Below are 13300 nucleotides of genomic sequence, written 5' to 3'. Positions count from 1 at the left end.
TAAAATATTGTTTTCTTTGTACCTCTTCTTCTACTTTTCCCCCTCAAACCAAAGATAAAGGACATAGAGACCCAACTTGGACAAAACAAGTATGGAAAAAGAAAATCACTCCTAGTCATACGATAAAACTCCATATACCAGTCAAAATATTCATAGTCTAAAAAACTTTGCTCAATTTCAAAGGTAGAAAAAGGTCTACTTTTAAGCATGATAAACAAACTACTAAATTTTTTAGGATAGCTTAGAAAAAAATACCTCTTGGGTGATTAAAATGACTTAACTCATGCTGGATCTCGGCGCACTCATATACTTTGTAGTAAGTAGATCTAAGCATAGCTTGGAAGTGATGAAAAAATATATAAACTGAAGAAATACTTGAGGAACACAAGGATAGTAGTACATTATAATTTAGATTGAAGGAGGTGATAATGCAACGTTTTATTTCCAAAACTAGCTGTAGAAATTTTAGACACAAGGAAGCCAAATGCAACACTCTACTTCAAACCAAGTTGCTAAATTTAAAGAAAATAAAATAATGAGTTTGATTTTTTTTAAAATAAATTGTAGTGGAGATTGTAATGGTAGCACTATAAAACTTATCAAACAAATTAGACCAAGTATGACCTCAAAGAAATTTTTGGGGGATGAGCATAATTTTTAGAGATGGTGATAGGGAAGATATCTAACTAATGCAGACAAGCAAACTAACATTTAAGAGGAGACCTTGGACTAAATCACGTCATGTGATCTCACCTCAAAACCATAAAAGTAAGTTTATTAAGGTGGACTTTGCATGACATCAATTGGACCGAACCAATTATGTAGGTTTGAACCATATGATTTTGACCTAGACCTAGAGTAAGACCTGGTTTTGGACCCAAACCAATATGGACCGTCCTCCTACACTGGCACTTCTTTGTTATAATACTCACCTTTTTGAAATTTGGAGAATCCAATTTGAAGTCTAGTATAACTTAGCTGAGAATAGCTTTAGGGTGGCTCCCATGTGTTTGATGATTATCTTACTATGTGGATTTTCATTCTATCTTAGCAATGTTTTCTTCTCCAAGAGGAACAGAGTCATCATAAAAGTGAGTTCACATTCAGTTTCCACTCCCATGAGTAGCTCAATTGTTCCTACTCAAATTAAACTAGTTGTCTTCCCTGAATGTGACAAGGATTATAAAGACTATATGCCATGCACAGATCCAAGGCGATGGAGAAAGTATTGTACTCATGGGCTCAAATTGATGGAGTGGAACTGTCCTGCTATCTTCGAAATAAAAGAATGCTTAGTCCAACACTCGATGGCTCATGAAACACGACATCTCCCACTACTCCTAGATGATCCAAGTATTCATGGTGCTTATGGTCTCCTCCAATGGCACAATTGAGTTTTACTTCTTTGGTAAGGTCAAGAAGTTGAGAGAATCATTGTTGAAGGGACCGAGCCAAAATTGATTTCTTGAGACTCGATCAATAGCTCCATAGATGAAGCAGCCATGCCCCTATCCTCTGCCCTGTCTCTGCCAATCTCGCTCCATCATCCAACCAGGAGGCTGAGGGATTTTATTTTTTTCTTCTCTCTACCATTTATTCATCTTTGTTCACTGAGCCTTTCCTCGTTGTCGCTCTTGTTTCTTGCTCATCATTTTTTAACACAATTCGCCATCGTTCACCACCATTCGCTGTTGTCCGTCGAGCCGCAATCACCCAATGTTTTTTTCTTCTCTCGCTCTGCTTGGAAACAAGAGGCTAGAAGGGAGGAAACACAATTTACAACACCAAGCTAGGTGTTGCAGTGAATTAAATCAAAGCATTTTCCAGACTCAGTCAAGCTGAGGTGAAATGTGCTGAGCCAAGACTAACTGAGCCGTGCCACACCAATTTTTCTATCTAGTCAACTCGGACCCTAGTTTTCTACTTTCTAGCGATGCTCGAGGCAAATTATTCCTTGCCCTACCTTTATCACTGTTTACCATCGTCATGGTAAATGATCAAGCTTCGAAAGGAGACAAGTTTGATGCTACCAAACCATATTTTATTCACCATTTTGATCATCCAAGAATGGTGCTTGTTTCCAAGCCTCTCAATGGAGATAATTATTCGCCATGGTGTAAAGCCATGATGATTTCTTTGGATGCAAAATCCAAGTTAGGGTTCATAGACGAAGCCACCATAATGTCGTCTGCCACAGCCAACCAGACAACTATGCTTCATGGAGAAAATGCAATGATATGATCCTCTCTTGGATTTTCAATTCACTCACACCAGATCTTGCAGACAGTGTCATTTTTTCAACCACTGCCCAAGAGGTATGGGAAGACCTTCGGGGTCGTTTTTCTCAAAGCAATGTTCCTCGTATTTTTCAGTTTGAGAGGGACATTGTTTGTCTAGCTCAAGATTAGATGATAGTTACGGATTATTACACAAAGCTTAAAATATTATGGGATGAACTAGGATCCTATAATGACACCATTTGCTCTTGTGGGATAGACCATAAGAGACGCAGACTGATGCAATTTTTCATAGGTCTCAATGAGTCCTACAGTGCAATCTGAGGGCAAATTATATTGATGAGTCCACTTCTTGATGTTGCCAAGGACTTCACGTGAGACGACGGAGACCTCAGCCATGATTGTTCGAAGGACCAAACCGGTAGCTTTGGTTGTTTGATGTGGACAAGTTTCTTCTTCTCACACTCCAAATAGAAAACCTTTGCACTACTCTTATTGTGATCGTGACCATCATGTCCAAGAAACATGTTGGAAGCTAAATGGGTACCCACAAGACCACCCTAAACATGCTTCAAAAAGGCCTATTCAAGGAAGTACTCATTTCAAACGCAAAAATAGTCATCAGTCTTCCGTCAACAATGTCAAAGAGGGTCCAATACTACAAGAAGTGCCATAAGTGACAAATGGCCTCTCTGATTTGCAAATCCAGCAAATTTTATCTATCATTCAAGGAAAAGGAACAATACAATCTTCCAATCCTGAAGCTAATGTTGTTGTCGCTTCCTCAGGTTTGCTAAAAATATTATTGCAACTCCATCAATTAATTATCGACAGTGGTGCAACATACCACATTTCTTCATCTCCAACTTTGCTCGTCAAAAGCAGTAAGAACACTTTTTTGCCACCTGTTGTTATGCCAAGTGGAGAACAAACTCCGATTACTTCTATTGGGAATTTACCTTTGACTTCCACTATTACTTTAAAAAATGTGCTTGGTGTGCCATCCTTTAAGGTGGATTTAATATCGGTGAGTTGAGTTACCAGAGATCTCAATTGTGTAGTAACCTTTTTCCCTCGTTGGTGTATTTTGCAGGATTTGATGACGAGGAGGATGATTAGTTTGGGTGAACAATGAGACAAACTTTATCACTTGGTTGCATTAGCATAAAAGAAGCCAAAACCTCCACCTCCATCTTCAGCAACCACTCCCCGTCGTTCACCTAGTTATCATGTCACTTCCTCCACCGCCTTGTGGCATCACCTATTGGGGCATTTATCTTTCTTTAGATTAGATTTTAATATTTGTTAAATTTCTCTTTCCAGTTTAATAATGCTTGTGATGTTTGTGCTTTTTCAAAATATAGTAGACTTTCATTTTCTGTTAATTCAATTTCTCTTTTAGACCTTTTTAATTAATTCATTGTGACATGCCCCTATAAAACAACCTCTTTCTAATGCAAAATATTTTTTGACTATTGTGGTTGATTATTCTAGATTCACATAGGTATTTTTTATGTATCACAAAAGTGAAATACAACATTTACTTGTCATTTTTTTTCTCATTTGTCCAAACACAATTTCATGTTTCTATAGCCAACATTCGAGTTGATAAAGGAGGAGAATTCTTCTCCATGTGAGAATTTTTTTAACAAAAAAGGAACCACTTATTAGCATTCTTGTGTCTATAGTCCCCAACAAAATAGGGTTGTAGAGTGCAAGCAACGCCATATTCTTGAGTCATCTCGAGCTTTTCGTTTTCAAGCCCATCTTCCTTTACATTTTTTTGTTAGAATCTATTTCTATTGTTGTTCATATAATTAATGGTTTGAATGTGTTTCTATTGTTGTTCATATAATTAATCATTTGCCCACACCACTCATTTCTTGCCAAAAATATTTTGAACGACATTATGGCAAGCTCGCTTCTTATTCTCCTCTTCGAGTTTTTTGGGAGTCTTTCATATGCTATCGATGTGCACGTCCCCCATAAATTCTCTCCTCGAGCCTAACACTGTATTTTTCTTGGTTATCAAGTTGGTTAGAAAACTTACAAGCTATATGATCTTACCACTCATCAAATGTTCACTAGTTATGATGTTGTTTTTCATGACACTATTTTTCTTTATGAGTCCATACCATCCACTCCCTCAAATTCAGCCCCAGTGATTCCTCTTTTTGTAACCGATCCTTACCAACAACCGTTACCGCCAACTCCAGTTTCTCCTCCACTATCATCTGCTAGTCCAGCTCCCGAACCAATTTTATGTCGTTCCCAACGTCCTCATAACTCTCCCCTGACTTTACATGACTATGTTTGCAACCCAGTGACGTCTCTCGACTATTTGTCACATTTGTCATCAGGTCCACAAAAAGACTATTTGTCGCCTTTATCCCCTTAGCAATTTTGTCTCTTATCATCATTACTCACCACAATATTACTCTTATACTACTGTTGTCAGTCAAGATATTGAGCCTACATCTTATACGGAAGTAGTATCTCATTCCCATCGGCCATTGGCCGCTTTAGAAGCCAACCACACATAGTCCCTCACTTCTCTTCCTCTTAGTAAGAAACCTATCGGTTGTCGTTGGGTTTATAAAATCAAACAACACTCGGATGGTACTATTGAGTGTTTCAAAGCTCATTTGGTTGAAAAAAGTTAAACACAACTGGAAGGTATAGATTACAAAGACACTTTTTTTCTGACTACTAAAATGGTTATTGTTCGTTGTTTATTTGCTTTAGCAGCCACCTAGAATTGTTCTCTTCACTAACTTGAATGTCAACAATGTTTTTCTTCATGGTGATCTCCTTGAACAAATTTATATATCTCTACCTCTTGGTCTTCGGCTACAGGGGGAGAATCTTATGTGCCGCCTTCACAAGTCGTTATATAACTTAAAATAAACTTCTTGACAATGGTTTGCCTAAGTTCTCTACAGCTATCCAAGCCGATGGATTTGTACAATCCAAAGCAGACTACTCGTTATTCACGTATCGGAAAGGACAATCTTTTATAGCTCTATTGATATATGTTGATGACATTCTTATTATGGGTAATGATGTCAATGTCATATTAACTCTCAAGAAATTTCTGCATAGTCATTTTCGGATTAAAGATTTGGGTGATTTGAAGTATTTTCTAGGCATTGAAGTTTCTCGGTCAAAGAAGGGTATTTTTATCTCCCAACGGAAACATACTTTGGAAATTTTAAAAGATGATGGAATTTTGGGTGTTAAACCCTTGAACTTTCTAATGGATCAAAACGTAAAGTTTTCAGATTCATGAGAATTTCTTAACGATCCATCTCAGTATAGGCGACTTGTTGGACGCCTAAATTATTTGACTATCACCCATCTGAATATTACTTATTCGGTCCATGTGTTAAGAAAATTCATGCATGTATCATGTAAACCACACATGGAAGCTACATTGCCGATGTTGCATTATTTAAAAAGTAGTCCAAGATAAGGTTTATTTTTCCCTTCTCATAATGATTTACCCTTGTGAGTTTTTTTTTGTTCGGATTGGGTTTGTTGTCCAATATCTCATAGATTCACTACGGTTATTGTGTTCTTTTGGGATTCTCTTATTTCCTTAGTGGACAAAGAGGCAGAAAATTGTATCTCTCTCCTCAACATAAGCCAAATATAGAGCTATGACAGGTGCATGTTTTGAATTATTTTGGCTACGATCATTATTGATAGAGTTAAGAATATTACATCCTAAGCTAGCATTTTTATATGGTGATAACATAGTTGCCTTACATATAGCAGCCAGTCCCCTTTTTTTATGAAAGCACCAGATATATAGAGATGTATTGTCCTTTTATTCGTGACAAAATATAAGATGGTTCGGTTGTAACTAAATACATTGTTTCAACAAATCAGCTTGCAGATGTGTTCACAAAACCATTGGGGAAAAACCTTCTCAACTATGATAGGCAAGTTGGGAGTTCTTGACATTCATTATCCAATTTGAGGGGGAGAGTGTTGAGAAAATCACGGTTGAAATCAAAATCAACGATAAGCTAAGGTTGAAGTTATCAACCATCGTAAATGGATTGTATAAAATCACCAGATTCATGATTATAGATCGTAAAACTCTTGTACAAATTACCTCTTCATTCAATAAAAAATAACATGAAAAATACACTTCCCTGATTTACAAGCTTGAGTTGATCGCTTTTCCAAATTCTCATATGGGGGTTCAAAGCCAATTGTTTTACTCTCTAGCAGCAACAACATGTCAAAATGTGAGAATGGCACTCGTACTTTGGCAGATCTTCCCAAGTAAATATTCTACACAATCCTTTAATGGTTTTACTGCTCTGGTTATTCGATCGGAGGATGCTTCCAGTGGATTGTACAGAAGATAATGACTTTCAAATGATACCAAAAAGAAAAAAATACAAAATTTCTTTCTTAATGTGTCTCTTCTAATGGATCCTTCATCTTTCATCGTTGTAAAATAATTTTGGTAATCTGAGTTTTCTACAAAAGGAAATATAAGATGCAAAACTTGTTGGCTCTTTTCTTCTTTAAAAAGCCATAATGCTTTAAGAGTTTTTGTCTCTACTTTAATGAACGTACCTTCGTGCATGTAAAGGCTTAGTACCCAGATTAGAGGGTGGTAGTCTAATAAATCCTATCGTTGTCTGCAATGATAGCGAGAGTATGCCACATGTGAGCAAATAATTTTCCATTCTTTCAGGTTCGAATTGAAACCGGTTTTTGCTCAGTTTGTTTTACGGTTACTTGGGATTGGAAATGAGGCGAAGGATGTGGCTAAGGGGCCACCGCTCGAGAATGGATCTATCTTCCTTTTTCCTTTCAGAGTGGGCCATCATGGGCCCCATCGCAAGTGCGACCTGACAAAAATGTTGCTGATGGATGAACAACCACCCAGGTGTTAAATGGTCATTTTCTCTGTTCTGGATCCACCCGCATATCTTATTTTCTTCGTCGGTAAGTCGTCCATCCATTCATATGCCATGGGCATTGCCAAAACTCATAATACATCCATCATCATCATCATCAGCCATGACTAATAATGCCACAAACATGAAACAAGCAGTGCAGGCGGGGGCGGTAACCGATTCCCTGTTCCTTCGCTACGTCTATTTATTCCCCTGTCCTCCACTCACTTCCCATTCTCCGATTGCCAAACTTCATGTCTCTGTAATCGAAAACGAAAATGGGCGAGGTCATCTCTCTCTCTCTCTCTCTCTTTTTGTCTAAGCGTTATCCTTCATTTTCTTCACCTGTGATGGAATGGGTGTGTTTGGTTGTCTCAGAAGAAAGATGGAGGCCAGAAGAAAGGCGATGAGAAGGAAGGGGGACCCATTACTGTCGTCCTCAAGGTCGACATGCATTGCGAAGGCTGCGCAAAGAAAGTTCGAAAATCTGTTGAAGGTTTTGATGGTGTGATCATCATTTCTGGTTTTGAAGTCGACTATTTAGGCCGATAGATTAAATTTTTTTTCCTTGGGATTTCTCTTCGGTTTTCTTCATTTCTCCCCTCGCTTTCGCTTCTTATTTTGAAGAAAGAATAAGCAGAGATTAGGAAGAACATTGAAAAGTTCTAAAGTAATTTTCCCGATTTTTTCTTCCTGATCTTCGATTCTAGTTTTGAGGGGAGTCTCACGGCGATTTGGTACTTGTAGAGTCTCCATGAGCCTCCTTGACAGGGGCGGGGTGCGTAGGATTAATTTCTGCGACTTCATGGAGGCGTGTTCTGTAGTCAATGAGCTAGCTAACGTGCGCTAGGGTGTTGTGACAGGCGTGGAGAGTGTGAAGAGCGACAGCAGCAACAACAAGCTAACAGCGGTGGGGAAAGTTGACCCGGAGAAGCTGAAGGCGAGAGTGGAGAGCAAAACGAAGAAGAAGGTTGAGCTTGTTTCTCCTCAGCCCAAAAAGGACAAAGTCGCCGGGTCCGGCGCCGGCGATGGCGGCGATGGCGGCGACAAAAAGAAGGGCGAAGAGAAGAAGCCCAAAGAGGTACATAAACCACTCACTACGCATTATAGCAGCCAATGTCACTGTGAGACTTTTTTAAATTTCTAATGTGGTACTCTTGTTTAATTAATTTTCCTTTACATTTTATTGAATGAGATTCAAGATTTCTCAGCATCAGTATTAATTCATACTATTTTTTCTTTTTTCTTTTTTGTGAAAAATAATTTTTAAGACTACGGTCATTCTGAAGATCCGCTTGCACTGTGTGGGCTGCATCCGGAAGGTCAGCAAAATTATTCGCAGAATTGATGGTGAGTTATTTAGTGATCGATGAGCCGTGAGAGCACTGAGTTTTTTTCTGAATTAATGGAAGCATATTTTTAATTCTGAGATGACTTCTCTATATTTGCTGTTTATGAAAGGAAATTGATGTGACTTTTTTACCGGAATCTCGATCGTCTAAATCTTTACCTATTCATTTTCTGTTTGTTCAATTGAAAACTCCCCAGATGCCATCAAAGCTCTCTTCTATAAAAATTCGTTTACCATTCTTACTGAGACGTTACTGTACTGCGACCGGCGGAAGAAATTTCCTCCTCAGCGAGACTTAACATGAAATAAGAACACCATTCAATACGCAAAACCCTCTGTTTCATTTCCTGCAAACGGAATCCTGAAATCCTGGGTGGGTCTCTCTTCCTAACCAACAATGTCAGACTGATTCTTCCGATCCGCTGATATTAGCTTGTTGTCTGTCTCATTTATTGTCATCACTTTGGGTATTGATTGCCTATAAACTTCTTTAACTTCCATTTACTGTCATTGATTTCTTTTACAACGGTCATCATGTTTCCTGTTTCTTCCTTTATCCTTGTCAATCTGTCGAACTGAATTTCTCGACTCTGCGGTTCTTTTTGTGGCATAACTATTCTGCTAATTAGCTTAATAATTAAAGAGCTAATCGGGATTATAAAAAACAAAGAAAAACGATTAAGCTAATTGGGCATGTCTCCCTAAATGTTTGCAGGCGTGGAGCAAGTGACGATTGACGCGCAGAAGGATCTGGTTACAGTGAAAGGCACGATGGACGCGAAGGAAATGCCCTCGTACCTCAAAGAGAAACTCAAACGGAGCGTAGAGATAGTTCCACCGAAGAAAGAGGAGAAGAAAGAAGGGAAAAAGGAGGGTGGTGGGGGAGGCGGAGATAAAAAAACAGAGAAAGCCAAGGGCGGGGGAGAAAAAGAAAGCGGTGAAGGTGGTGGCGAGAAGGGGGAGAAGAAGGAAGGAGTGGGGAAGGCGGAAGCCCACAAGATGGAATACTATCCAGGACCTGGTTACGCAGTCGAGTACGTGCATGCGCCGCAGATGTTCAGCGACGAGAATCCGAACGCCTGCTCCGTTATGTGAAGTTAAAACGGGAAAAGCAAATGAAAAAAAGCAATATTTTTACTTTCTTTTTTGCGATTCTATTAAATAAAATAAATGTAAATAAATGTTAGGAGAAAAATTTAAAGACGAATACGATGTAGCTTCTATAATCTATAGAGTTAGAAGCATGTGTTGGGTTGGATTCAAATCCAATTTTTGGCTTAAATTGACGGTATTTCTCTTCTTCTCTTCTTCTCTTCTACTTCTCTCATTTTTATGTGGGTAATTTAGGGTTTCTATCAATATGTTAGAGAGGAGGTCTCAGCCCATTCTAGACCTAAGGGGGAGCTCTTCAATGTTCTCTCTTGTAGCTTCTTCAAATCCAATTTTTGGCTTAAATTGACGGTATTTCTCTTCTTCTCTTCTTCTCTTCTACTTCTCTCATTTTTATGTGGGTAATTTAGGGTTTCTATCAATATGTTAGAGAGGAGGTCTCAGCCCATTCTAGACCTAAGGGGGAGCTCTTCAATGTTCTCTCTTGTAGCTTCTTCTCCACTTGTATTCTCTCTCAATCTCACACCCTAATAACCACTTTTCTCCCTTCTCTCATCTCTTCTCTTCTCTTTTGTCCTCTTCTTATTTACTCAACACCTTAAGATCATGAAACCTTAGAATCTAACAAATAACTTTGCTAGAATGAACAAAATAATTTTAAAGTAAGTGAGCGATTATTCTAGGAAGGATAAAGCTAAGTGAAATAGATTTGAAAATAATGGACCAAATATTCTTAGCTCCTTTAGACAATTACTTTTTAGAGACCCTTCATACTCCAATTCTTATTTCAAGGTGTAGGAGTGCTTAGGAGTAGTTTACAACAGCCGTATAAATCGAGAGTTTTGAGTTTCGGGGGAAATCAACTTAGTAGCTGAATTATCAATGTTGAATTTTTGGAGAAAAATAATTCATTGACTATTTTAAAACTAAGTACGATAAGTTAAATAACTAAACAATATTAGAAGGCAAATAGAACTAAAATACCTTCTAATTAAGACTTTTATATGAGACTTCCTTCAGTAAGACTCTTATAAGACTCCATATTATTTCTAGCTCTCCATGAGACCTCTTGCTGTGAAAGTCATGTAAGACTGTTTCATTTCTATTCTCCAACACTCCCCTTTATAAGATTAGCTTGTAGTGAAAAATATTCTTGGTCTTCAAGAAAAAATTCTTCATATTGTAGTCTTCCTAACTAAGATATTTTCGTCACATAAAATTTGATTACCACAATACAAAATTCTTCATAGTAGATTGTACTTCTTCTTCTCAAATGATAGAAACATCCATACTTCAATTCCTAAAGAAGACACAACCACTACAAGACTCAACTTCCAAACAGAATTCTTACACTTACAAAAAATAAGAAGAAGACATTCATCAAATTAAGAGAGTAATGAAAGTGAACAACCTTCATTTAGCTTGTAGAATCCTTCATGGTAGATTTTGTTACTTACCTTATCCTTCATACTTCTCCTTCTATTCTCCCCCCTCAAATTGGGATGTAATATGGATGTGCTCTCAACTTAAAAAATAATTTTAGTAATTATTTCATCTATCAAGGTATCCCAAGGATAATTACTCAACCAGGTAAAAAATCTCAAAAAATAACATAACAAACCAATTAGACCAAGTATAACCTCAAGACATTTCTCAAGTGACCAGAACTTTTTGGAGTTGATGAAGCGGAAGATACACAATTGATATGGACAAGCAAGCTAACTCTAGAGAGGAGAACCCAAGCTAAATTTCCATGTGAGAGATCCCCTTAGAACAAAAATAATAAATTTATTAGTATAACATTACAGACAAAGAGCCTATACCAAGGCCATACATACCAGGGCCCACCTTGTGAGCCATAATAACCAACATCTTTATCCTCGACAACTTAGTATTATTGTGATTGGTTGACGAAGTGATCAATGCCCCAAGGATTCTTAGAAAGTGAGACCAAAATTGGCCCACCACCAACTCAATGTGACTATGTGGAGGAGCCTAATGCTAATAAAAAGGCACAAATTGCATAACTCTCATTAGGTTTTTCAGAGATGGATCCGTTTGTAAGTGGAAGAGGGGCTTGATAAGCTCACACAACAGACACCTGAGGTGATACTTGATACTTGGCACAACATAACAGGACAGAAGGTGAACATATGGGCAAAGGTTGTGATGATATTTGATGTTGAGGCATGCTTAGGGCCTTCACATGCTGCTCATATTAGGTATGGAAGACAATGATGAAGTTGTAGGGGATCTAATTTGCAGCAACTTCTCGTAACATGAAAGGACTTGAAGACCAAGTTCATCAAGTAACCTCATGAAGATTGAAACTTTGGTATCTGGATGTCCTTTCATGTTTTGTAGTAGTTGGCACTACCCTTCCAAAAATATAGCAGCAAAACCTCCAAATGTAATAGAACTCTAATCTTTAACAGCCTCCTGGGATCGTAGGAGAAGAGGAGACCTACCTCCATGGCTGCTTTCATGGCGGCCATGTGAGAGGATTGATTGGGCTTGGAGATCTTGATGGAGCCGTAGTGAGAGATGTTCTCCTCTTGAATCAACTTCAAGTTCAGCTCTGATTCTTGGGTTGTCATAAAATATGAATCCAAGTTCTTTGTCCTTCTCCAGGGACAGAATGCCAAAGCTATTCTTGCATCTTTACCAAAGCACACATCATCCACATTCATAGCATTCTTCTTCAAAATGTCAACTAGAATATGTCCAAAATCATTGTCCCCAATCACTTTTTATGAATGCAGACTTCCTTTCGTGTTTGAATACCAAGGAGATTTAAAACAAATAGGGACGAAAGTATAAAGAAAAATAAACTAGAAGAGACACTAATAGAACAAAATAAGACTAAGCAATGGATATTAAAGTTAAGATCACACAAGAATAGAGCTCCATTGTTTCTCTATTACCATGTTGAATTTTTAGACAAGAAAAATAATTCATTGACTTTTTTATAACTGAGTACAATGAGCCTTTATTTATAATAGAGAAAATAAGTAGAATCAGAATACAATTAAAGTATGCATATCTTAGTTACACCCAAAGTCAAATTTTACAAATAAGAATAGAAGGCTAACATAACTAAAATACCTTTTAACTAAGACTCTTTTGTGAGACTTCCTTCTATGAGATTATTATAAGACTCCACCATATTAATTTTAGCTTTGTGACACTTCTTGTTGTGAAAGTCATGTAAGACACTTCCATACTTGTTCTTCAATAATCTTCTCGTTGAGATGTACTAAACACATAATTTAAGTCACTAATAGATTTTGGATACTTATCATGGCCAATTGAAGATCTAAAGCTCCTTTTGTGGCACTTATGTGTCGTGTTGTTCTATTCTTCATCCTCTTCTTTGTCTTCCATTATTTGAAAATATGTGTGAACAATTTATAGCAATGCAGTTCTTTCCTTCTTTGACCTTGCCTTCCTTCGAACCCTTGATTGGGCCTTCGAACTGTCTTGCATAAGAAGACTTGTAGCTTCCACTTCTTGCTCAATAATCGTCTGAGTGAATGTTGGACATTGTTTGAATGTTCCTGAGTCGTTAGAAAGTTTGAATGTTTGGCTGAATGAATCTGGATTGTAAGTTTTTGTCATTTTGAACCAACCATTTGAATGTATCATTCAATCAATGAGACTCCCATTGAACTAAACGTCTTGTT

At 37.7% G+C, this 13300-nt stretch overlaps 1 protein-coding gene across 2 annotated transcripts; it reads left to right on the top strand.

The window, feature by feature from the left end:
* Positions 1-7337: 7337 nt before the first annotated feature.
* Positions 7338-9807, top strand: LOC137939133 (heavy metal-associated isoprenylated plant protein 3-like). Of its 2 annotated transcripts, none has more exons than XM_068784334.1 (5): positions 7338-7443; positions 7535-7652; positions 8020-8237; positions 8428-8506; positions 9223-9807. In XM_068784334.1, the coding sequence occupies exons 1-5, from the start codon at positions 7435-7437 to the stop codon at positions 9600-9602; spliced, it is 804 nt and encodes a 267-aa protein (XP_068640435.1). In that variant the 5' UTR covers positions 7338-7434; the 3' UTR covers positions 9603-9807. The 2 variants fall into 2 exon arrangements, with proteins under 2 accessions (XP_068640435.1, XP_068640434.1); XM_068784333.1 differs by having other exon boundaries at positions 7535-7661.
* The last annotated feature ends 3493 nt before the right edge of the window (positions 9808-13300 follow it).

This window comes from Aristolochia californica, unplaced genomic scaffold, assembly GCF_029961685.1.
Source record: "Aristolochia californica isolate CCGP_79_NKW_82.1479 unplaced genomic scaffold, dmAriCali1.0.hap1 SCAF_8, whole genome shotgun sequence".
In the NCBI taxonomy this organism is placed as follows: Eukaryota; Viridiplantae; Streptophyta; class Magnoliopsida; order Piperales; family Aristolochiaceae; genus Aristolochia; species Aristolochia californica.
The sequence above is the reverse complement of the archived record's forward strand: the minus strand, read 5'-3'. Positions and strand labels throughout refer to the sequence as shown.

What these genes read in the sequence shown, in the direction of transcription:
- LOC137939133 (XM_068784333.1), top strand. An exon ending in ATCTGTTGAAGGTTTTGATG is followed by an intron (nt 7,662 to 8,019) that starts GTGTGATCATCA and finishes GTGTTGTGACAG; the next exon opens with GCGTGGAGAGTGTGAAGAGC. An exon ending in AAGAGAAGAAGCCCAAAGAG is followed by an intron (nt 8,238 to 8,427) that starts GTACATAAACCA and finishes ATAATTTTTAAG; the next exon opens with ACTACGGTCATTCTGAAGAT.